The sequence below is a fragment of the Periplaneta americana genome, chromosome 16 (genome assembly GCF_040183065.1).
Source record: "Periplaneta americana isolate PAMFEO1 chromosome 16, P.americana_PAMFEO1_priV1, whole genome shotgun sequence".
Taxonomy (NCBI): Eukaryota; Metazoa; Arthropoda; class Insecta; order Blattodea; family Blattidae; genus Periplaneta; species Periplaneta americana.
In genome coordinates, this window is record NC_091132.1 from 62,823,696 (window position 1) to 62,848,511 (window position 24,816).

At 36.3% G+C, this 24,816-nt stretch overlaps 1 protein-coding gene across 3 annotated transcripts in view; it reads right to left on the reverse strand.

The window, feature by feature from the left end:
* RhoGEF3 (Rho guanine nucleotide exchange factor 3) overlaps positions 1-24,816 on the reverse strand; it is a 717,495-nt gene that overhangs the window by 135,835 nt on the left and 556,844 nt on the right. For all 3 annotated transcript variants that reach the window (XM_069849417.1, XM_069849415.1, XM_069849418.1), the window contains exon 2: positions 20,866-20,974. In XM_069849417.1, coding sequence (XP_069705518.1) covers positions 20,866-20,974 — 109 coding nt within the window. The remainder of the gene's footprint in view (positions 1-20,865; positions 20,975-24,816) is intronic.

The following is a 24,816-nucleotide window of genomic DNA, read 5'->3' on the forward strand; positions in this document are numbered from 1 at the left end:
ATAATCAGTACACCCACACGACATGTTACTATCAATATAATTTAAAACGGCAAACATTATTCAATAAACTATTATTCTGTTGATATGTACAGTAACTAAAAGTCGGGAAACGTTGAAAACACACACAAACACATTAAATTTACTTTTCGTAACACTATTTACAATAAACTTCAGTCTTCTCCATTAAATTATTTTGGCTTCATTTGTATTTCATATTTTCAAGCCACCAATCAGGGGCCACAAATAACATCACATGACTGCCTGATTCAAGTGGGGACCTGCCTCAGTAAATAGTTGTTAATATTCGTATTCCTCTCTAGGTATGCTGTTTTATTACAATTTGGGGACGTATTAATGCAGTATTATTACCAATAGCAAATCCAGAGGCTGTTTAAAATGCGAACGTTATTGGATTTACTTGTTTGTTTGAAATTACGACTCATGACGAAAATAACAATAAAACAAAAACCGAATTAGTAACCTATAAACAACTATTTATGCGTGTTTCGTACATTTTATACTCAAATCACGCATATATTACTAATTACCCTTGTGCGTTAATTAAAACTGTATAAATTAAAACAGTTTCAGCATTACTAAACAGAAAGAAAAATGTTTATGATCCACGCAGAGATGAAATTTATGGAATTTAGATGCATCGCTATACATATTATTTTTAAAAATAAAATTTCTCTCTTACTTTCATAAGATCAGGTTCCTGGTGTTTACAATTTCTTTCTTTTTATCTTGTTTCACCTTCTCTTTTGATACATACTTACAATGCAATAAGATTCAAAGAATAGTCTACATTTCGACCACATTAGACAGGCACGTATTGCGGACGTCCCTGGTCGTGTGGTCAGCATGGTACAGTCACCAATGACAACACATGACAATGTTTAATCACTCAGTCTCATCGACGAAAGATAAATCTTTCTTGTTAACTACGGTAATTAATTTATGTAGGGATTTAGATCCCATATTTCGGAATTTTCGGCCACCGACCGGGGTACTCAGTATGGGGTTTCCATCATATTTAGACTCATTATTTGGGCGGACTTGTTAATGTGAACAAGTCTATAAGTTCAATTCAGTACTAGGGTGCCATTCCATACAGTCAACCAACACGTTTTCAGGTCAGTTTTGTCTCGCCTATAATTTCTACACACACAACATATTCCAATGAAGCAAACTGCGATCAACAGACGAAGAATCAATGCATCCAACGTGACCTTGAGTTGGTGCGGATAACGTCATCTAGAGATACGCGGGAGGAGGAAGTTGCACGAATTGGCGGCAGCCGAGATAGTGTAACTCGACATTGCAAAGCGATAAAACGTTTGCTGTGGTATCAAACGATTCGTAACGAACCAGGCTACAATTCCAACTAAACAATAATCAGTAGTCGACAAGTTCAATTGGAAAAATTTGTGAGTAAATTTCAGTGAAGAGAGAAAATTCACAATGTATAGATATTTCTATTTGTTCATTAAATATGTTCCGAGCATTTAAAAAAAAAGTACAATGTTAAAATAAAATCACATGTACAGAATTTATGTTCATACTTTTGTAGCAATCTGTAATTCCTTTACTATATACTTTGATACCTTTGTAAAATAGTCTCCAGGATAACATTGAAAACTGCATTATTTTAAATATTATCAATACTAACCTGAACTAAAATATTTTAAGTTAACTTGACCATTAATACTGCAAGATATCTTGCAATGCTAATGGTTTTAGTATAGAAAGTATAATTTCTCGTTTAGAAAGATTTTGTTAAACTAATAGCCATCGGCTAACTCAGTCGGCTGAAGCGCTTGCCTGCCGATCCGGGTTGTTCTTGGGCGTGGATTCGATCCTTGCCTGGGCCGATTACCTGGTTGGAATTTTTCCAAATTCTTCCCCAACCGTAAAAATTTGTACATTAATGAAATGCAATTTATACCTTTTTATATTTATTTCTTCTAAGAATTAATCTTATTAAAAGTATTACGAGACTTCCTTCTGGAAGAATCTTCTGTTGGTGAAGGTTGCACCAATTATTCAGCATACGTTATTCAAGTTTTTCTAAAAAAAAATCTCAATATTCATTATAAAATATTAAAAACACCATTTCCTATCATTTAGCTACGGAACAAGAAGATAATCATCTAATTCACATCTCAACTGATTAATTTCATGGACTACAATTATTTCTGTTTCAATCTTAATCAAACATTTTCTGTACAAATTATTAAGCAGGCTGGTTCTTCACCAAACAACACCATTATTGTGTGTGACTTTCAGTAACCGCTTCCACCATGACCACCACTGCCACCGTCATGCAGACGCAACTCGCTTCCGCTTTTGGAATTGGCCTGCACTCTATCCGTATCCTTAGGCCGACAGCATATTGCATCGGACATTCGTCCCGGCACATCCCGTCACATCGAACGGTCCGAGACAAAACTGTCCTGTCCGAGACAGAATGTCCAATGCAGTAATACTGCCAGCCTTAGGTCATCAGACTGACAAACATCCATGCATACGAAGCAGCATTCACGACATACGCTAAAGCCCTTGTGCATGCTACGGCACGAAAATAATTAGCCTATTAGGCTTCCCAAATTGGGCTATAAAGTCTTATCCTATAACTACATTTTGAACAAAAATGTAACACTATCCTTCCAGAAAAGTAACAGGATCTCACCAACAAACTTTGAGGAATGATAGATCACACAGAGAGGGTCATTTTTTATTAAAGAACATATGCTCGATGACACGTTCTTTAAGAGCTATGCATGCTTTTTAGAAGCGCATTCCGCATCACGTATGTTGCATAAGTGTGCGCCTTTAGTCCTTACCATCTGTTACACAGTTGTAGTTTTATTGGTCTGTCTGGTGCAGCTTCAATCCGTCTAACAATCCAACACAACACTGCCATGCTTAACACAGTTGTATGATGAATGCTGCTAAGGTGTCAAAAATGTAACGACGTACTGTAACAGAATATGTCATTTTAACAGCTGTTGTAAATTGTCAGAACATGCATAGAAAATTAAATTTCCTTTCTGTTAAAAAAAAAAGTACTGGACATTAAATTTTGGATGCATAGTTCCTAAAGGACGTGGCAACAAGGATACGTTCCTTAACAAAAAGTGATCTCTGTGTGACCTATCATCCCTCAAAGTTTGTCGGTGAGGCTCTGTTACAGCCTGTATAAATAACTGAAATGCACTTGGGTCTCGTCATACTGATCAGATTATATGAAGGGTTCAGAGCCATAGTGGGCCAAGCACCATTTATTAAAAACTGAGAAAGCAAGGTTAAGGTTAAGTGAATACCATAATTTAAAGGATATTGACATATCATTTAGTTTTAATGTGTATACTGGGTGTTCATTTCAAAGTGTGTCATGACGTCACTGTTGTGAGTCAGCGATTTGAAGAGAGTTTCAGCTTTTATGTCAGAGAAGTTGCCTATTAATCAAGGCGTTCAATCTGAACTTGAGAATGTGTACGATATAACTTCAACGTCGTAGCAACATATGGCGGTCTGTAAAGTCTATGTGCTACCATAACCTCTTTTGAACTGTGTTTTGCGCGAGCAAGTCGTACAGAGGGTATTTGTTATCATCGGTTGCGTACGGCAACATTCCACAATACAAATCAAATGCTCCGTGTTCATGTTGACCGTCGAAGTTAATGTCAACAAATACGTACGTAATCGTCTTAACCCTCTCCACATATCCCGATAGTAAGAAAAAACTCACCTCAGTACGTGTTTCCAAACAATTCACATTCCTGCCACTACTGGAGTTACCGTACGTATCGGTAAGTACTCTTCAGAATGAACGCCGTACTTGCTAGGCAACTTCTCTGGCACATAGGTAATACGCTTCTGTGGAAGTGTGGAAGTGTAGGAAGATTGAATTCTCTAGGCTCAACGACTAGCCATATGACGATATACAGAGAGCCATGACATACTTTGAACTGAACACGCAGTACTTCATATTACTTGCTATATGTTTCCATTGAATTATGGTAATAACTTCATTTTAACCCTTGTTTTCTAAGGTTTTAGTAAATGGCGCTTGGCCCACTATGGTTCTGAACCCTTCATATGGCCTACAGTAAGTCGAAATCGATTTTTCGAAACAATTTTCAAGATTCAAACTTCATTAGTATTAAAACGGACAAAAAAACAAAACCCCATTAAAGTTCGGTTGAGGACTCTTGCTTCCTTGTCTCACCAGGCCGACGTTTATAGTTTAAAAAGTTATAGGCGGCAATATAAATCTGCCGACAAAGGCTACAAATTGAAAGTCAATTTTTCCAGGTCAGGGCTCCATTAAATCTGGCGGAGATGTTTTATGTTTGTGAGCTAATTAATCTCAGATACGAATTATCTGTGAAGGTGTGGATTAATTTAGAAGCTTTTATGTTATCGAGTTTGCTTTAATAGCTGCAGGTTATTTTTTTCTGTACACGAGAGAGTTAATTAGTTATATAGTGTTTATCCAAGCAGATACTAGTTCTAACAATATGTTTTCGCATTGAATTACTCACCGGTAGTTCAATTTCCCCAGAGTAATGATGCAGGTACTACGTAACAGACGAAGAGAGTTTCGTGTTGTATACAGCTTGCAGTTCCCATCTCCAAAATTGAGTACAATTTAAAATTTACATTAATAAAATTGCATAGTTTTAACACCTCCTCCCTCGTGGTCGAGAGTAACTCTCAAGGACTTCCACTGTGGCGACCACAGTTCGAGCTCCGTCTGGGTCATGAAAAAAATTTGTGGTAGATAAAACGAACGCGAGGGGTTTTCCTCAGGGTTCTCCCGATTCCCCTCATCATTATCATCATTCCACCATATTCCACAATCACCCTCACTATGCGAGGGTCCACATCTGTGGAGTAACACCGCGTCTGGTCGCGAAACCAGGTGGCCCGGGTTCGGTTCCCGGTCGGGGCAAGTTACCTGATTGAGGTTTTTCCGAAGTTTTCCCTCAACCCAATACGAGCAAATGCTGGATAACTATCGATGCTGGACCCCGGACTCATTTTACCGGTATTATCACCTTCATCTCATTCAGACGCTAAATAACCTGAGATGTTGATAAAGCGTCGTAAAATAACCTACTAAAAAAACTATGCGAGGTCCCGAGCGAGGCCTCTAGACGAAATAAAAATGGCTAAAAGTTGTACACATTCGTGTTTATTAACAGTATATGTTACATTAAGAGAGAGAAACGCACGATTCCTCCCGGGGTACATGATTTTATCCCTCGGGCTACAAAATCTACAGCAGGAAAAATTGCGTTTCGATCCTATGGTGTATATAGAGTCAACCGTACGTAATATCATTAATTTCATGGGATCACTTTTTTAGATAATTCAAACGAAAAAGTTTGATACAATTTTGATCGTTTTTGCTTCCTTTTCGAGAAAAAAATTGTTTTATATGAAACATTTCATAGTGTGTTCTGCGAAAGCCATTGATTTAATTCCCTAAGTGCTACGTGAATTTAAGACAGCAGGGTGTTATGATAATAAATGGTTCAATGAATTTTCGATTTGTCCTTTATATGTGGAGGAATTTGATACCAACAAATTTTACTTTCCTTTCTGCAAAGGAATTTTAAAACATTACATTTGTCCGGATCAAATTTCTGCACATTTAAGGGGTTAGGTACAGCTTACAGCAGTAAAATTTTCAAAATATTCAATATTTTTCCCTCCATTACTGTATCATGTACAATAATGAAAATTAGTATGTGTAAAACACAGTCCTTCTGTAATATGAAAAAAATATATATTTACATTTGTTTTTCAAAATTCAGTTTACTGTGCAGTGATGAAGCGTCTCCACATTATTAAAAAACTATCCAACATTCTGTGATGAAATTTTTGGTGTGTATTTATGCACGTCATATCTACAATACGATGCAGGCTCACTTCTCTACCTTTGATAGATTTTCTGATAAAAATAAATTCATACAAAAATGATCAAATATCAGTATTTTCTTCTAACAGAAAATTTTATATGTTATTTATTAAGGAATTTAGTTGAAAGAGCATGATATTGTAAACGTGAGTTTCAGCAATAAAATAAAAGAGAAACAAACATGAAAAAGTTAACTTTATGAGTTATGAGGGAAACGCTTCATCATTGCACAATGAACTGCCAACATTTGGAATTTTGAAAATAAAAATATATATATATATATAAACAATTTTTTTACACCGTAAAAATATTTTTTACATGTAGCAGAAGGACTGTGTTTTGCACATACCAATTTTCATTATTGTACAAGATACGGTAATGGAGAAAAATTTTTTGAATATTTCCAAAAATTTTACTGCTGTAAGCTGTACCTAACCCTTTATAGGACAAAACTAAAATTCTTTCAATCATTTATTATCATAATCCACTGTTCTCTTAAAATGAGTGAGCATATTGGGAATTAAATCAATGGATTTCCCAAAACACGCTATGAAATGTTTCACATAAAACAATTTTTATCTCGAAAAGGAAGCAAAAATGAGCGAAACTATATTAAACGTTTTTGTTTGAAATATCTCAAAGAATAACCCCTTGAAATTAATGACGTTACTTACGGATCAGCCTGTATAGGCCTAGTATTTACACGACCGGGAGTAAATTGTCGCGTTTTGTTTCTCAAATTGTTATTACTGAAGTTCGCTGGAGCTATTTTACTGAGCGCATATATGCATACATGCATAAGAAATGTCATAGCAACATGCAATAACACTGCTATGTTTCATTGTTACGTTATATTTCCAATACAGTACTTTTTTTCTCTACCTACTGAGAATATATTTTACGATGTTTGATAATCTATTTCTGCACGAATAACAGTATTTTTTTTTAAAATATTGATTGATTGAATGAATGAATGAATGAATGAATGAATGAATGAATGAATGAATGAATGAATGAATGAAGTGCATTTATTGATACACAATTATACAAACTCATGTACACAAGATCCTCCGCACGAGCCTGTACGGCCATTCGTGCACTTGGCAACATACGATATATTAAATAATGCTAAATTCTGTGACAGTGTGGGAAAATTTATGGCAAAGTTCGACAGTTGAGAGTGGAACTGGCCGAGGGGGAGGGGGCCGAGGAAATAAGGGAGAGAGTTATTTATTAGTGTTGTAATGAGTAGTATTAGCACTGAGCGAATGAGGTAATTAGGGGATAATGTTTTTTTTTTGTATTTATTGTGTCTTTTTTTAAATATAACTGAACTCAGAGAAATTCGATTAACACATCTAGGTTTACGCAGGTATTAGAAAAACGTAGAGTGCAATTTCTTGCAATTTGGAAAATTATCTGTATAACAGTAATATCAGTAAGTGATTTCAAAGTTATTTCGAGATGTGAATATCATTAATTTCACAAATCGGATCTTGGCTTTCACGTATCGCCTTGGGTACCTCTCATCGAGCATAATCTATCGTCATTCGCCTATGGTCCGTCCCAGGCATCTGTGGAGTAACTTCGCGCATATGGGGGCGGAGTCTATCTGTGCCGGAGTGTATTCCGGGTAGCATCAGCTCGAGTCCGCTAAGAGGTAAGATGCTCGTTGTAGAAGGTATTGTCGGACCATCGGATCTTTGCCCCTTCAGCGCTGTCGTCGTTCTTGGAAAAGTTAACGCCTCTACTCACCCCATTCCACCCGTTTCTCTCCCACTACGTCAAACAGCAGGCCACGAACCTTACCGAATAGGGATGTTGCTAAACTTCCGTCAAACAGTGTCATGTCTCTTGAATATTGCTTATAATACTGTAAGGTTAATTATTACTTATTCATAATTTAATTTAAGTAGGTCTAATGACGCTGATTGACTTATGCAAAATGCTATTACTTGCTTAATAATATTTCTTTCGCCACTCCGTGCTACAGTATTCATGTTGAGTTGACAACACTGGACTGCAAGTGCAAATAAACTGTCCCGCAAGAAGGCTCAAAATTGTGAGTAGTGGGGGAGAGAAAGAGAGAGGGGTAGAAAAGAGAGAAATAGGAATACAGGGAGAGAAATGAATTGCCGAGGCTGAAAAGGAATTAAAGTTCGGTTCGCATATCTTACGGGGGCACAGATCCAATGGTCGGACTATAGAGTAGAGTTCAGACAGAAATTATCCCCTCCTGCAAGCGATTGCTCGCTTCGTTCAAGCAATGCCTCCCCAGAGCAGTAATTGGCCCTAGCCCTCCCACATACCACTTGCGCAGAGGTCTTGTTTCGCCTTTCTACTCCACAGATTCCTGGGACGGAACATAGTCCAAGGGCCCCCTTGTCCAAACGACATTTCATATAAGTTGAGAGGATGCGAAGGCATTTCTTTCCCCTTCTACTTACTTGCCCGAGTCTGTCAGTGACAGACTGGTAGCTGTTACCTCTTATACCTGCACCCCCCAAGCTGTATACACTGGCAAGTAAAATATCTAATAAAGTACATAACTGAATATAAAAATACAGTGTCACAGATGTTTGACAATTACATGTTAGAGTATATTTTTGTGTCGTTCTTAGAATATTTTCAAATAATAATTAATTACATTTAGGAATGCTAGTTTGTATTATGAAGTCAGGGGGTGCGACACAGTGCAGATTGTCCCGTTGTGTATGCTGTAGAGTAGCAACTAGCCGTAGAGAAAGCATTTATCTTCTGCTGTCATAGCTTTTTAATGTGCCAGTTAATATAAACAGCAATAAAATTCAATATAAACGCTTAGTACGGACTATAGAAATATAGAGTACCGATAAATACTTTCAGAAATAAAATATGTCACTATATAGGAAGTCAATTATTCGAACGTTTGTGAGATGAACAGTAGCATCTTCTCCTTCACTGATGGTAGGGAGTGTCAGTAGAGGGGAAAGCCTATCAACCAAACTGAAATGGGGTTTAGTAAGGATAACACTGTCTCTCACACTCTCTCTGCCCAGGTTTCTAACATCTTTGGTGACCTCCTGAGACACTGTTCCTCTTCATGTTATAGCTATTAGGTTACGAATATTTTTGGATTTTTATCTTTCAAAATTCTCTATGTTCCTTCAACGGAACGGCGAAAACAGGAGTCAGACAAGTGGTCAACCAGCTTGCAGCCAACACATATTCCTCCTCAAAGTCCCAAATTCTTTTGCAAGAACCCACGTACCTTTTAATTGTTTTGTCCTCCCCATTTCCTCATTAATTAATTAATTAATTCATTCATTCATTCATTGGAAGTGACAGGGACTTTACTATATTGCTTGATTACTTGATCACTTCTTCAGAAATACTATTTTTTCTGTGAGGATGTTAAAATGTCTCCCAAGTCACTGAGCCAGAATATGTATTTAGAAATATATATAGATTTCCACGTAATTTACGACTATTTTGGAAATAAACTTATTTGGAGCAACATCATCAGACTGATTAGACTTCCTTTTTTGTTCACTAATATTTCTTCTGAGGGTCATGACTAAATGTTCGGAGGACCATATGTGACTCACGTGCCGCATATTGGGGATCAATGGTAGAGTTGGGTCGATTCGTGAACGAATCGTTCATTCGAACGACTAATAATAAAGAATCGTAAGAATCGATTCGTGGTATCAACGAATCGTCGTTCAAAAGAATCGTAACGAATCGTCGTTCAAAAGAATAGTAACGAATCGTCGTTCAAAAGAATAGTAACGAATTGACATGGTATCGTAATCCACGATTCTATTTACTTGTTTGATGTAACCTGTCAGCGGACATTTCCGAACCGTGCCGAATACTCCCGAGCGAGAGTGAAATCAAAATACTGCATTTGTTAAGTATGGAAAATAATGAATACAAACCTGAAATGTGCATAGTTAAATAGAGATGTAATGCAAAAAATGTACTTCGTAATAAGGTTCAGTTGATAAATTATAATTTAGAAACATTATCTTGGGTAATTTTGTAGATTAATGGAGGTCATGCTGAATGGTTCCAGCCAATGAGAAAGAGCCAATCATTTGTCTCGCCTCTTATGCCATCTATGCGAGAGACGTAGAACGTTTTTGTTCTACGCGTGGTTTGCAAAAGAGTGTCCTCTAAGTCGTTCGTTGACGAATCGTTGGAATCGCAGAGTAGGAAGAATCGTGAACTCGTTGACGATTCAAAAGAATAGTTGGAATCGCAGACTGAGAAGAATAGTGAACGAATCGTTAGAATCGATTCGTAATGTATGATTGAATCGTTGGAATCGACTTCTGAAAAAGAATCGTGCTGCCCAACTCTAATCAATGGTATACGATCTTCTGTGATGCCGTTTCTCTGTGCAAAGTCATCAGATTACATAAACAACTCACCAAACAGTAGCTATGTGCCACTTAAGTAGCTCTCTACCTGCATTATCATTCCACGAATGTTAGCAAGGGACGTGTCAAGGCATCTCATGTTTAGCACTAGAATACTACCCCCGATTCGTCACAGAATGTTCATTTCTCGCCATTAAAAGTTTCAATTGACATATTTGGTGTCTGCAATAATTTCCAGTTCAATCAAGAAAAAGAAATGTTTTGAGATACTATAAAAATTAAAACCATGAAAATATTTTGAGATATTATAGAAATAAAAATCGTGGAAATATTTTGCGATATTATATAAACAGAAGCCATGGAAATGTTTTGCGATACTATAAAAATCAAAACCATGAAAATGTTTTGTGGTATTATAAAAACAGACGCTATGGAAATGTCCTAGGATAGTAGAATATAAAACCATGGAAATATTTTGAGATATTATAAAAATAAAACCATGGAAACGTTTTGCCATGCTATAAAATTAAAAACTATGGAAACGTTTTGCGATGTAAAAGTATGGACACTTCGCGTCGGTACTTTTGATGTAGCCGGACTGATTTCAATGACCTTCAAGCCAGCTAGAGCGTGAGATTCTGCTTTCTCCCTAGAGTTGGCGCTGACATCACACCAGCTAGCAGTCGGCACAACGGAAATATAACACATATAATTAATACATCTAGGTACATTATGTACTCAAAATAAATTGGACCTATAAAATAATAAATCCGTCATTAACTCTAATGTCTAGACTCTAGAGTTCCTTTATAATGAGAGTTGAGACGTTGACCTCAATAATTAAAATATGTAATGATTTGATAGCACTGAAAATGGAAAAACAAAACTCCTATGAGAAGTAAAACCATACACCTATATTATATTATATACAAATTTAAACGAATTTAATGCATAATTTTATAATGCATTATATTATTTTATAATATAATTTATTATATCTGAAATATAAAAAAAATATTATTACAACTAGTTTGTCACTGAGAAATAAGGAAAAGCTGTCAACTTGAATTTATTTGAATCAAAGCGTTACTGGATTATGCAATAAGGTAGGCGACGTTTGGATCCTGTGTCTCAACTCTATACTCAATTATTATCTTAGTGTATGCTCGATTACACTAACCTCTAGCGCTTGAAAGTGGAACTAAACGTCGGCGCACAGAGAAACAAAACACAGGAAAATTCGCTCAGTGTCCATTCTTTATAATCCCTATTCGCTGGTAAAAACTATGTAGGCTAAACGCTTTGCGATATTAGTAAAATAGAAAAGTTTTCAGATAGGCCAACTACAAAAATCATGGAAGTGTTTTACGATACTATAAAAATAAAACCATACATGTTTTGTCATACTATAAAAATAAGGATCATGAAAATGCTTTGCGATAATTTAAAAATACTGCAAATGTTTTGTGACGCTATAAAATAAAACCATGCAAATATTTCACGATATTATAAAAAAAAACATGCAAATGTTTTGCGGAACAAAAATAAAAGCCATGGAAATTTTTTGCGATATTAAAAATATAAATACTATGAAAATATATTGCGATACAAAAGTAGAAACCATGGAAATGTTTTGCAATACAAACATAAAAACCATGGAAATGTTTTGCGGTATTATAAAAATAAAAGCCACGGAAATATTTCACGGTATGAAAAACAAAAACCACGGAAATGTTTCACGGTATGAAAAACAAAAACCATGGAAATGTTTTACGATACAGGAATAAAAATCTTGGAAATATTTTGCGGTATTACAAAAATAAAGACCATGGAAATGTTTCACAGTATTAAAAATAAAAATCATGGAAATGTTTCGCGATATAATAAAAATAAAAACCATGGAAATATTTTGCGCGTATTATTAAAATAGCATCCATGGAAATGTTTCACGGTATGAAAAATAAAAACCATGGAAATGTTTTACGATACAGGAATAAAAACCATGGAAATATTTTGCGGTATTATAAAAATAAAAACCATAGAAATGTTTTGCGGCATCAAACATAAAAACCATGGAAATGTTTCGCGATATAATAAAAATAAAAATCATGGAAATATTTTGCGCGTATTATTAAAATAAAATCCACGGAAATATTTCGCGGTATGAAAAATAAAAACCATGGAAATGTTTCACGACACAAGAATAAAAACCATGGAAATATTTTGCGGTATTACAAAAATAAAGACCATGGAAATGTTTCACGACACAAGAATAAAAACCATGGAAATATTTTGCGGTATTACAAAAATAAAGACCATGGAAATGTTTCACAGCATTAAACATAAAAACCATGGAAATGTTTCACGATATAATAAAAATAAAAACCATGGAAATATTTGCGCGTATTATTAAAATAAAAGCCATGGAAATGTTTCATGGTATGAAAAATAAAAACCATGGAAATGTTTTACGATACAGGAATAAAAACCATGGAAATGTTATGCGGTATGAAAAATAAAAACCATGGAAATGTTTTACGATACAAGAATAAAAGCCATGGAAATATTTTACGGTATTACAAAAATAAAGACCATGGAAATGTTTCGCGATATAATAAAAATAAAAACGATGGAAATATTTTGCGCGTATTATTAAAATAAAATCCATGGAAATGTTTCGCGATATAATAAAAATAAAAACCATGGAAATATTTTGCGCGTATTATTAAAATAAAATCCATGGAAATGTTTCACGGTATGAAAAATAAAAACCATGGAAATGTTTTACGATACGGGAATAAAAACCATGGAAATATTTTGCGGTATTATAAAAATAAAAACCATAGAAATGTTTTGCGGTATCAAACATAAAAACCATGGAAATGTTTCGCGATATAATGAAAATAAAAATCATCGAAATATTTTGCGCGTATTATTAAAATAAAATCCATGGAAATATTTCACGGTATGAAAAATAAAAACCATGGAAATGTTTCACGACACAAGAATAAAAACCATGGAAATATTTTGCGGTATTACAAAAATAAAGACCATGGAAATGTTTCACAGCATTAAACATAAAAACCATGGAAATGTTTGGCGATATAATAAAAATAAAAACCATGGAAATATTTTGCGCGTATTATTAAAATAAAAACCATGGAAATGTTTCACGGTACGAAAAATAAAAACCATGGAAATGTTTTACGATACAAGAATAAAAACCATGGAAATATTTTGCGGTGTTACAAAAATGAAGACCATGGAAATGTTTCACAGTATTAAAAATAAAAAACCATGGAAATGTTTCACGGTATGAAAAATAAAAACCATGGAAATGTTTTACGATACAAGAATAAAAACCATGGAAATATTTTGCGGTATTACAAAAATAAAGACCATGGAAATGTTTCACAGTATTAAAAATTAAAACCATGGAAATGTTTCGCGATATATTGAAAATAAAAACCATGGAAATATTTGCGCGTATTATTAAAATAAAAACCATGGAAATATTTGCGCGTATTATTAAAATAAAAGCCATGGAAATGTTTCATGGTATGAAAAATAAAAACCACGGAAATGTTTTGCGGTATGAAAAATAAAAACCATGGAAATGTTTTACGATACAAGAATAAAAGCCATGGAAATATTTTGCGGTATTAAAAAAATAAAGACCATGGAAATGTTTCGCGATATAATAAAAATAAAAACGATGGAAATATTTTGCGCGTATTATTAAAATAAAATCTATGGAAATGTTTCGCGATATAATAAAAATAAAAACCATGGAAATATTTTGCGCGTATTATTAAAATAAAATCCATGGAAATGTTTCAGGGTATGAAAAATAAAAACCATGGAAATGTTTTACGATACAAGAATAAAAACCATGGAAATGTTTTGCGGTATTATAAAAATAAAAACCATGGAAATGTTTCACGGTATGAAAAATAAAAACCATGGAAATGTTTTACGATACAAGAATAAAAAGCATGGAAATATTTTGCAGTATTACAAAAATAAAGACCATGGAAATGTTTCACGGTATTAAAAATAAAAACCATGGAAATGTTTCTCGATATAATAAAAATAAAAACTATGGAACAATTTTGCGCGTATTATTAAAATAAAATCCATGAAAATGTTACGGGGTATTATAAAATAAAACCACGTTTTGCGATACAATAATGAAAACCACAGAAATGTTCTACGGCATTATAAAAATAAAACCATGACCTGGATGAAATTTGCAACGAACGAATCTCCCACATAACGCTAAACCTGAGAGCTTTACTCGTTGCGTACACAGCAGCCGGATCGGGCTACATTCAGCAAGTTATACAACTTTTGTTTTGAAGTTGGATACAGACTAAAGAATTATATACACACATACAAGGTAGCATTTATGATATATAGTATGACACTTTCTGGAAGCACATTGCCTCTTTACACCATGTCAGGAAACACGAAAAAATAATTCTTTCTTACATTTTTTTTTTCTTCACTTAATTCTGAAAGTTCCATTTTAATGCAGGTTTTATGTTTCACGGAGAAGATGTGTAATTCTGTTATTCCGAAGTTTTGCACTTGTCATTTTTATGCCGCGGGCCACAATGCAGTTGTTGCTTTTCCCAACAACATTCCTCCCTCCGCGTCTCTTCTCAGGATCGCAAGAATGTGTGCATCAGAACTGTATGCCTCAGTTCAGACAGGTTGTCTGGGAACTATAATCGGAATTAGCAAGACAAGTGCTCGCAGGGGAGGGGGGCGACGAGCACTCTGGTTCCCCTAACCCACTTCAACAAGATATTTATGTTTCCACTTATGCAGGGGTGAGGAAACTTGCGAAATCACAGATGATACGTATTCACACAGCCAACAAAGAATACACTCCTATACCGGTAATTTAGCGTCACAAGTGTAAGGTACAGAAAGAATTTTACAGTAATGATTAATAGTACATTATGCAACGAGCCTATAATGGCAGTAATTAAGACGCAAGTATGTTTCTTTATGAAACGAGCGAAAGCGAGCAGAATGGAACGCAAGCTGTTACTCGTAATATGGGTTTCGTTCGTTCGGGTTTGTCAATCTTTTGTTATTTTTGCAAATAAATGTTCTAGACATCATAATAAACACCTGGCAGGAAGGTGGATTGAACGCGCTGAGTCCAAGACGTCTTTTCCAAGTGGACAACGAGGTCCCCCGACTTCAATCTCTGTGACTTCTTCTTATAGGATTACATGAAATACATCATCTACAGTATGTACCTCAACCGCCTCAATCTGCAAGAGCTGCGACATCGTATCTCCGGTGTCACCGAGTCCATTTCAGTAGATATTTTGAATCGCGTGTGGCGTGAATGGAAATGTAGCCTTGATGTCTGCTGTGTGACACGTGGGATGCACATCGAGTGTTTGTGAGGTATGCACTATAACAATTCTGAGTTGCTCTTTGTGTGTCACCATTTCAATGTACGAAGGTTTTCTGTGGACACTCTGTATATTACCATTTTCTATTTACCAAAATCGGCATTAAATGTGATATTAGTTACTTACGATACAAGTGTTAAAAGTTAGATTGTATTTCTCAAGCAACAGGACAACGCCATTAGGCAAAGCAGATAAATTGCCCGAGTCGAGTTATACAGAATTACTGCAGTGGAGTTGGCAGTTTCTGATTTGTTTGTGACGTGAGCTTCATGCTCGGCGTAACCACACATCGCCCGCTGAGCGACAGTAGACAGGCGTGTATTACCAGGTTGTAACACTACTTGCTATGGTTTCCTAATATTTCAACAACAAAAGAAACTACATAATAACAATGCAATTAATCTGCATTGTACCATTTTCTGGTGCGTTTTTCGCCAAATTCGAGACTCTTACTTACTTACTTACTTACTTACAAATGACTTTTAGAAAATCCGGAGGTTCACTGCCGCCCTCACATAAGCCCCAAATTTTGCACCCACAAAATAAATGTTTAAGGAACGTGTTCTATAATTTTGAAGAAAAATATCAATAATTTACACAGTTATACAAATTTATTATTTTGTGAAACCATTAAAGTCATAAGAAACATTTTCTCAAAACCTACTGCTGCTATGAACTTAAATTTTTGTACAGTGGTTATTACGAAGATGCTAATGAATCCTGTGGAACAGAATTTCTCTATGTATCTTACATTTTAAGACATATTTTGTTACATTTACGAAGAAATAAAATTAACTTATTGAAGCATGTAAGACTGAATATTTTCACTCTCAACATACGTAAGAAAAAACTGTTCCACAGGAATCTCCATTGTAGTGTTTAAAACAACTGTGCCAAATTTCATGTAAATAGCTGCAATGGTTTATAGAGAAAATGTTCCTTGTGTACTAAAAAAAAAAGCAAGTTAATTACTTTTCTTTAGAGGCCTAATAGAAAGAGGAAGTGCGCTAGTACCCATGTTATCACCGCCATCTCGTATCATGCAGAAAAACGTTCCGAATGTTTGCCGGTCCAAATTGAAAAAGTTAATTTTCTGCAATTCTGCACGCCAGGAAGGGAACGTGGGCCTGTGCATGGTAAAAAAAAAAATTATATTTATACACATTAGTGGACTGAATGTAGATATGAAACTTGGGAATATATTCTTAACATATCAAACTCAATTATCAGTCTTGTTTAAAAAATACACTTTTCATCCAAAATCTCACAATCTCCTTTAAGGGGTTACAGGCGAGAGCAAGATATCAAGATCAATAGATATGCCTCCTATAGTATGATACTTTCCAGCTGCCATAATAGCTTAGCTGGTTTACAACGACCACGGATCCGAGTTGAAGTCTTGGTGATGGTGGAGTTGTGTTTGTGATGGATAAAGTTGGGTTTTAACTCTTCTCTGTTTCTCCCGTTCTTCCTACAACACTCCATAGTTCATTTTTCATTATCTCCATCTCGAAAAATATGACACCACTTGTGTATGAGTGATGCCGAATCGATCGTCCGCCGAAGAGTATTCCTCGCTATTCATCCGAAGATAGATCGCAATGTTGGTGGATTCTAGACTCATAGAGGCACCGAAGCCTCTCCCTGATTTTTGCTCGACTGACGGGACATAACGACTCGTGTTGATCTATGAGGTACGACAGACTAACCAGATGTTATGGTATACGAATTTGATAGCTGGAGAGGAAAGTGTAGTATGCGAATGGTGGGACGTCTTAGTCGCGCAGCACAATAATCACACAACTTATTCCATAATAGGTGCACAAAAGTCTTATTAGAGCTGAAATGCTTAGGGATGCTTCAAGTCCCGTCCAACAAGCATACCTCTTTGTATATCTACGATTGTTTTGGCAGGCGATGTAAGTGTGTAGAGTGCCACGAAGAATCGTAGACCTACTATAAGTACAATAAAATTTATTTCTATAATGCTTTCAAGCGACTTATTTATTATGTCTCATTTTCTTCGTTGCTACAATAATATCTTACTATTACTAACAGCGACTGAGTCTTAACATTACAAACTAGGCAACGTTGCTTAAGGGGAGTTGGTCATTATCGCATGAAAAGTAATAGTAAAAATGACCTATCTTCAAACAGTCATAAATGTAATATACTCTAATGGTTACTCTAGAGCAGGCTTGCATAACTGGGCGACAATTGTGGCGTTACGTCACTCATCAGAATACGTCACTCACCCCTTCCTTCCACCCCCGCGTCATTGACTTGGTAGGGGAGGGGATTTGTATTCAGTGTCTGTGTTATGTGATTGCGTACGGGCCACAGATACGTCATTCAACGCCGGTGGACTGTGGACGGGGAACCAACGCTTTCCTCATGCTTTCCACCCCTCTCTCGCCAGTTCTGTATCCCTGCTCTAGAGTAAATCTTTACCCTTAAAATAATTTTTGAATTTAAACATAATTTTTTTATAAATTTACTACAGACCTCAGATCAGATGCACTCTATTTTCACTTATTATTGCACACATTTAAATTTTGGCCACTTACTGTTACATGATACTAAAACACACCGAACCAAAATTATTGATATATCTGCAATATTCTGGGCATAGAGCTTATACCAATCTTCATCGGTAATTTTTTTTTATTTATTGACGGTGTTGATTGGTATAAGCCCTATGTCCATAATATTACAGATATATTAATAATTCCAGAAGGGTATGTTTTAGTATCTATTAGCAGTAAGTCGCCAAAATTTCAATTCAATGTGTGCTATAATATGTGAATAGAGTGTACCTAATCAGAGGCATGTAGTGAATTTATATAAAAAAAATACGTTTAAATTCAAAAATTAATTTAAGGGTAAAGATTTACTCTAGGGTAACCATTCTTTTTTTTTTTTCATTTTAAAGCTTAATAGGCGATGTATAGTCTACACACTTCAGTAAAAAATCGAAACAGCTCTGATAAATAGTATTATATATATATATATATATATATATATATATATATGACTGCTTGAAGATAGGATATTTTTACCATTATTTTGCTTGCTATAAAGATCAAGTCCCCTTAAGCGCGAACGGCTCGTGTTGTTCTGGGTGGATGGAGAGCCGCGACTTCCACGAACAAAGTCGTATGAAAAGGAGTCTCTAAGTTGTAGAAACAGAGTTGTACCGCAGTGATGTTATGAAACTCCAATAAAGGTGGTAATTCAACTATAAAAAAAAGTCTAGACACTTTTATTCTAATGGGTGTATATTAGGCCTACTATGATCTTCTTACCCTTTTCGTGAGAAGTATAGTATTTATGATTTTTAACGTGTACCTCATATAATCAGAAAAGAAACCATTAGAAGGTCCATACTTTACTTTCCTACGCTAAATTTATAAATCATAATTACAATATAATAGGCTATATACAATTCTTAAGTAATATCCTAGATCATGTAACAGATAACTCCTCGCTACGTTAAAATAGGCAGCACTTTGAAGAGAACAACCGCCAGGATCGCCACCCGTCCGCCGTAAACGAACACGAGATGGCAGCACAGTCGCTAATGCAATTCAAATCGGTATTATGACGTGACTCCTTATGTAACAACTAGATGGCAGCGTAGTAAACCTGACAAAAGCTGTTAACCTCAAAGCCTATAACCTCGACATATCTGTTACATATATGATCTAGGGTAATATATAGCAGCCATATATCAAATAAATACTTTCACAAGTATTAATGTAAGAAGGCCTGTTAATACTCTCAATGGACTAAACCAGTGATGCAAAACTATACTACAATTGAAGCACACGTCGTAAGTCGGAACACGTAACTAATCCCTTCCCTTCAACCCTCGCGTCATTGTACGGTAGGGGGAGAAGAGAAGAGAGAACAGTGTGTTTGGCAAACGTCACAGAAACGTCATTCAAGGCTCCGACCTTGTGGATAGGGAAACGAACTCTTTCCCCAGGCTTCCACCCTTTTCTTCCCCAGTTCTGCAACCCCGGACTAAAGTATAGAATTGGTGTGGAGCCGTTAAACCATGCCATTACGATGACAACCAAGTACACAAAGTCGCCAACATGACGGAACATTATACGTTGGTCTTATAATATGTGGTAAACTTCCCCCAAATCGGTAAATAAGTATGGCCGCCGTGAGTATTTTCGTAACAGACGAGTTATTTCGCCAGGACAAAAATTACAAAGCAGCCACAATTATTTACCGCTTGGCGACGATTGTCCCCAAATTTGCCTTCGTCAATTTCAACGTTATTCCCTGGACTACCTCATATTTCTTCTTCATTTCGCTCTGCTAAAGTATTCAGACAGCGGATTTTTCGCCCCCTACACAGCGACAAGATGTCACCTTCCTTCGCATACGGAGGAGCGTAGCTATGAGTTCAAGGACATCACTGCAACTGGCGTACACCTAGTGTTCAGTATCGGGACCGAAAATCCGCCATCTGGTTGTATCTTTCAAAGCGTGTATTTTTTTTGCGCATTAAAAAATTCGCAATTGTACTCATTACACCTCGCACTTGACTACTGCAGTCAATTATTATTAAATAATATAGTCACATATTTTACTAGCAACATATCGCTTATCTTTTATTTCACATGGATCGGCACGGCCCAGTCACTAGTAGAGAACACAGTTGGCGCTGATGTACCACATGCATTCTGCAGGTGTTCCTCTTTAGTCTGAGTAGAAATTTATATCATCCCGAATAAACGAACACAATGTAGAACTCTCGTGTTGTGGAGTTAGCACAACGCTGGGGTCTCCATAAGTGGATTCTGTGCTGTAATTATTATGCAAATAAAGAACTAAGCAAAATCAATCCGAATGAAAGAATAAAAAGAAATAACTTCAATTTTCCATGAAACCATGACTTTTTCACGCTTTTACCTCAAGTTTTATTATTGACCATTTCAAGCAGTTTTCCTTAAATCTACAAATAACTTCCGTACTCAAAATCTTGAAAAAAGTACTTAAGTAAATTTATTTACTGTCACTTCTCTTTGACACTGTATCCTTGCAACACACAGGAATTCATGAAAACTGGTCGCAGCCCTTGTTCTGCTACATGACGTTTGTAACAGACTGTACTCACCGTGGCAGGCGCGGTACGGGAGCCCTCTGGCGTGGGAGGCCTTAGCCCAGGACTCGGTGTCGAACACGGGCTCCCCGCCGTTCCTTGCCGTTTGAACGGGAACAGGCCACTGAAACAATGAGAACATAATTAGTTCACACGCAGGATTAAAACCCCGAGAGTGCTGTGATCTGGCCTTGATCCTCAGACACGTGGGTAACCCAAGTGCTTCACCGGAAGATACATGCAGAGGATACGAGTCTCGTTAATAACGGACGTGTTTATATTTCACCAACATTATTTTTTACAATGCCAAATATTCCACAATAACAAAAGTGATGGGAAGTTATGCGAAAATAGTAAATTCCACTACCAGCAAACAGCGGTCACTCCAGAAACCAATAATTTTTGTTGTTTGAAACAAACATGAATCCCAATACAGCCACCATCAAAGTAACATGTAATCATCCAAATCAAAGTCACAGTAATCATAATTATATCAATTAACGATAAAATAACAACCACAATCAATGTCAAAGTGACCATCACAACCAACGTCAAAGTAGCTATCACAATCAACGTGAAAGCAATCATAATCATTACAATCAAAGTCAAAGTAAACATAATCATTTCTATCATCGTTGAAGCAAGCACAACAAACATCGTCGAAACAAGCAACAATCATAATCAAAGCAAGCAACACAATCAACGTCAAAGTAATCATAATCATTACAATCATTGTCGAAACAAGCAACAATTATCGTCAAAGCAAGCACCACAATCATCGTCAAAGCAAACAACACAATCAACGTCAAAATAATCATTACAATCATCGTTGAAACAAGCAACAATCATTGTTGAAACAAGCAACAATCATTGTTGAAACAAGCAACAATCATCGTCAAAGCAAGCACCACAATCATTGTCAAACAAGCAACACAATCAACGTCAGACAAGCAACACAATCATCGTCAAACAAGCAACACAATCAACGTCAAACAAGCAACACAGTCAACGTCAAACAAGCAACACAGTCAACGTCAAAGTAACCATAATCATTACAATCATCGTCAAAACAAGCAACAATCATCGCCAAAGCAAGAACCACAATCATCGTCGAAGCTAGCACCATAATCTTCGACGCAAACACAACCATCATCGTAGTAACTACCACAATCGTCGAAGCAAACACCACAATCATCGTCGAAACAACTGCAATAATCACCGTCGAACTAATAGCAGCAATCACTCGAAGCAACTAAAACAATCACTGTCTACGTAACCACAACAATCACCGTCAAAGTAACCACAAAAATCATCGTCGTAGCAACTGCAACAATCACAGTCGAACTAATAACAGCGATCGCCTCGAAAAAAACCTCAATAATCACCGTCTAGTAACCATAACAATCATCGTCGAAGTAACCACAACAATCATCATCGAAGCAACTGCAACAATCACAGTCGAACTACTAACAGCGATCACCTCGAAACAACCTCAAAAATCACCGTCTAGTAACCGCAACAATCACCGTCGAAGTATCCACAACATTCATCGTCGAAGTAACCACAACAATCATCATCGAAGCAACTGCAACAATCACAGTCGAACTACTAACAGCGATCACCTCGAAACAACCTCAAAAATCACCGTCTAGTAACCGCAACAATCACCGTCGAAGTATCCACAACATTCATCGTCGAAGTAACCACAACAATCATCATCGAAGCAACTGCAACAATCACAGTCGAACTACTAACAGCGATCACCTCGAAACAACCTCAAAAATCACCGTCTAGTAACCGCAACAATCACCGTCGAAGTATCCACAACATTCATCGTCGAAGTAACAACAACAATCATGTCTAAGCAAGCACCAGAACCATCGTCAAAGTAACCATCACTATCAACGTCAAAGTAAGCATCACAATCGATATAAAAGTAATCATCACAATCAAAGTCAAAGTTACCTTCCGAATGAACGTCAAAGTAACCATCACAATGAAAGTCAAAGTAACCATTACAGTAATCACCAGAGTAACCGCCACGTTAATAATCGAAATAATTATCACATTACTAACGAAAGTTACTACCAGAATCATTATCAAAGAGACCACAGCAATCATCAAAGTAAGTATCAATCATTGTCTTCATTGCCGATGTTATCATAGTCATTACAATAATAATATAATCATTATATTAATCATAAACATATTCATTACAATCGTCATAAGAACAGTCATTATAATCATACACATCCTCATAATAATTAAAATATTTTACCATAATGATTGACGTCATTATAACCATCGTTGAAAATATCCACCATAATCATGATCATTATAATCACAATAATCATAGTAAGAGTAATTACATTCATCATAATTATTGAATTAACAATGATCGTCATTATAGTGACATAATCATAATTATTCGCTATTTAAAGAAAACAGACATGATCAACGTTTGCATAATCACTTATACTACCGTCAAGTAATAAATCGATATATGTAGGCCTACATTAAGAGCGAAATATGATTTAAAACGCTTGCGTCTGTAAAACGAAACGTTCATATTATCTGATATCCCAGTTTACATACAGATATGAAGCCGTTTGCATAAACAGTTTCGATACGAGAATTGCTGAATAGGTTAATCGCCCTCATCGCACATTAACAAGTCCATGTAATCGCTCGGATATTATTGCAACTTGTTTAAATAAATGGCATTGCAGACTTCCTAATGCGCTCAATTGTTCAGATAACATGGATGCTTAATTTTCTGCATGTTATCCCATCTACAGACATGGCTGCCAAGGAGCGTTACACAAACTGACGCGAGCAACCTCTATTGCTGCTATGTGTACAGAACCGAACAATTACCGATTTCCGTGCGCCTCGGTAAACACGCTCTCCCAAAGTAATATCAACATACAGATTTTAAATGAATTAATTTCACTGTCAATACAAAGCACAAATTCACAATTGGTTCATGCAGGTGTGAAAATTTTGGAAATGTGAAGAGGGGAACAGAAGAGGAGGGTGTTCGAATAACAGGCCCTCTGTTGATGGCGACATCATTCAGGCAAGCGATTCACTTGTCAATTTTCTCGCAGTGCTCACCAATTAGGGAAGTCATCCAGAGGTCATTAATTTCGTGTATGGTTAACTGGTTCGTATTCAATGCCTCCAGGCCTTCTGTCTCGTAGTCGTCGTTCAGATAGTTTATATAGTCTAATCATAGCGATCAATTAGTATATCATATAGTAATTAAGAAAAATCTACTGCAATATTTACTTCATAATCTTATTCAAATATCGTGTAATAAGAAAACCTCCCACATCACAACGTTGAAATCCACTTTGGAAGTTTGTACACATAACTATTTTATTCGCTTATTTAACGACGCTACTAGGTTATTCAGCGCCGATGAAATTGGTGAGGAGATGATATTTAGCGTGATTCGCCACAGCTTACCTCACATTCGCCTTATTGTTGGGGGAAACCACGGAAAAAACCCAAGCGGTGATCGGACCCACCCCCAAGCGCAACTCCGGATCAGCAGGAAAACGCGTTACCGCCTGATCTACGCCAGAGGCTTATTGGTATTATTGGTATTATCATTACAATTATAATTATCAATATCATCATCAAGTTCGGTGCAGGTAAACTCCTATCGCTACGTTCATCATAAAGAACTTTTACGTGAACCCCTGGGTACGTGCATTCTCATTCACAACAGCTACTGTCCATCCGAGTGGTCATGTCGCATCTTGGTTTCCCACACCCGTTACTGCTGGCACCTTTCTAAAGGCTTGCAGAACTGGGCGACAATTGTGGCGTTGCATCACTCATCGGATACGTCACTCACCCCTTCCTTCCAACCCCGCGTCATTGACTTGGTAGGGGAGGGGATTTGTATTCAGTGTCTGTCTTATGTGATTGCGTACGGGCCACAGATACGTCATTCAA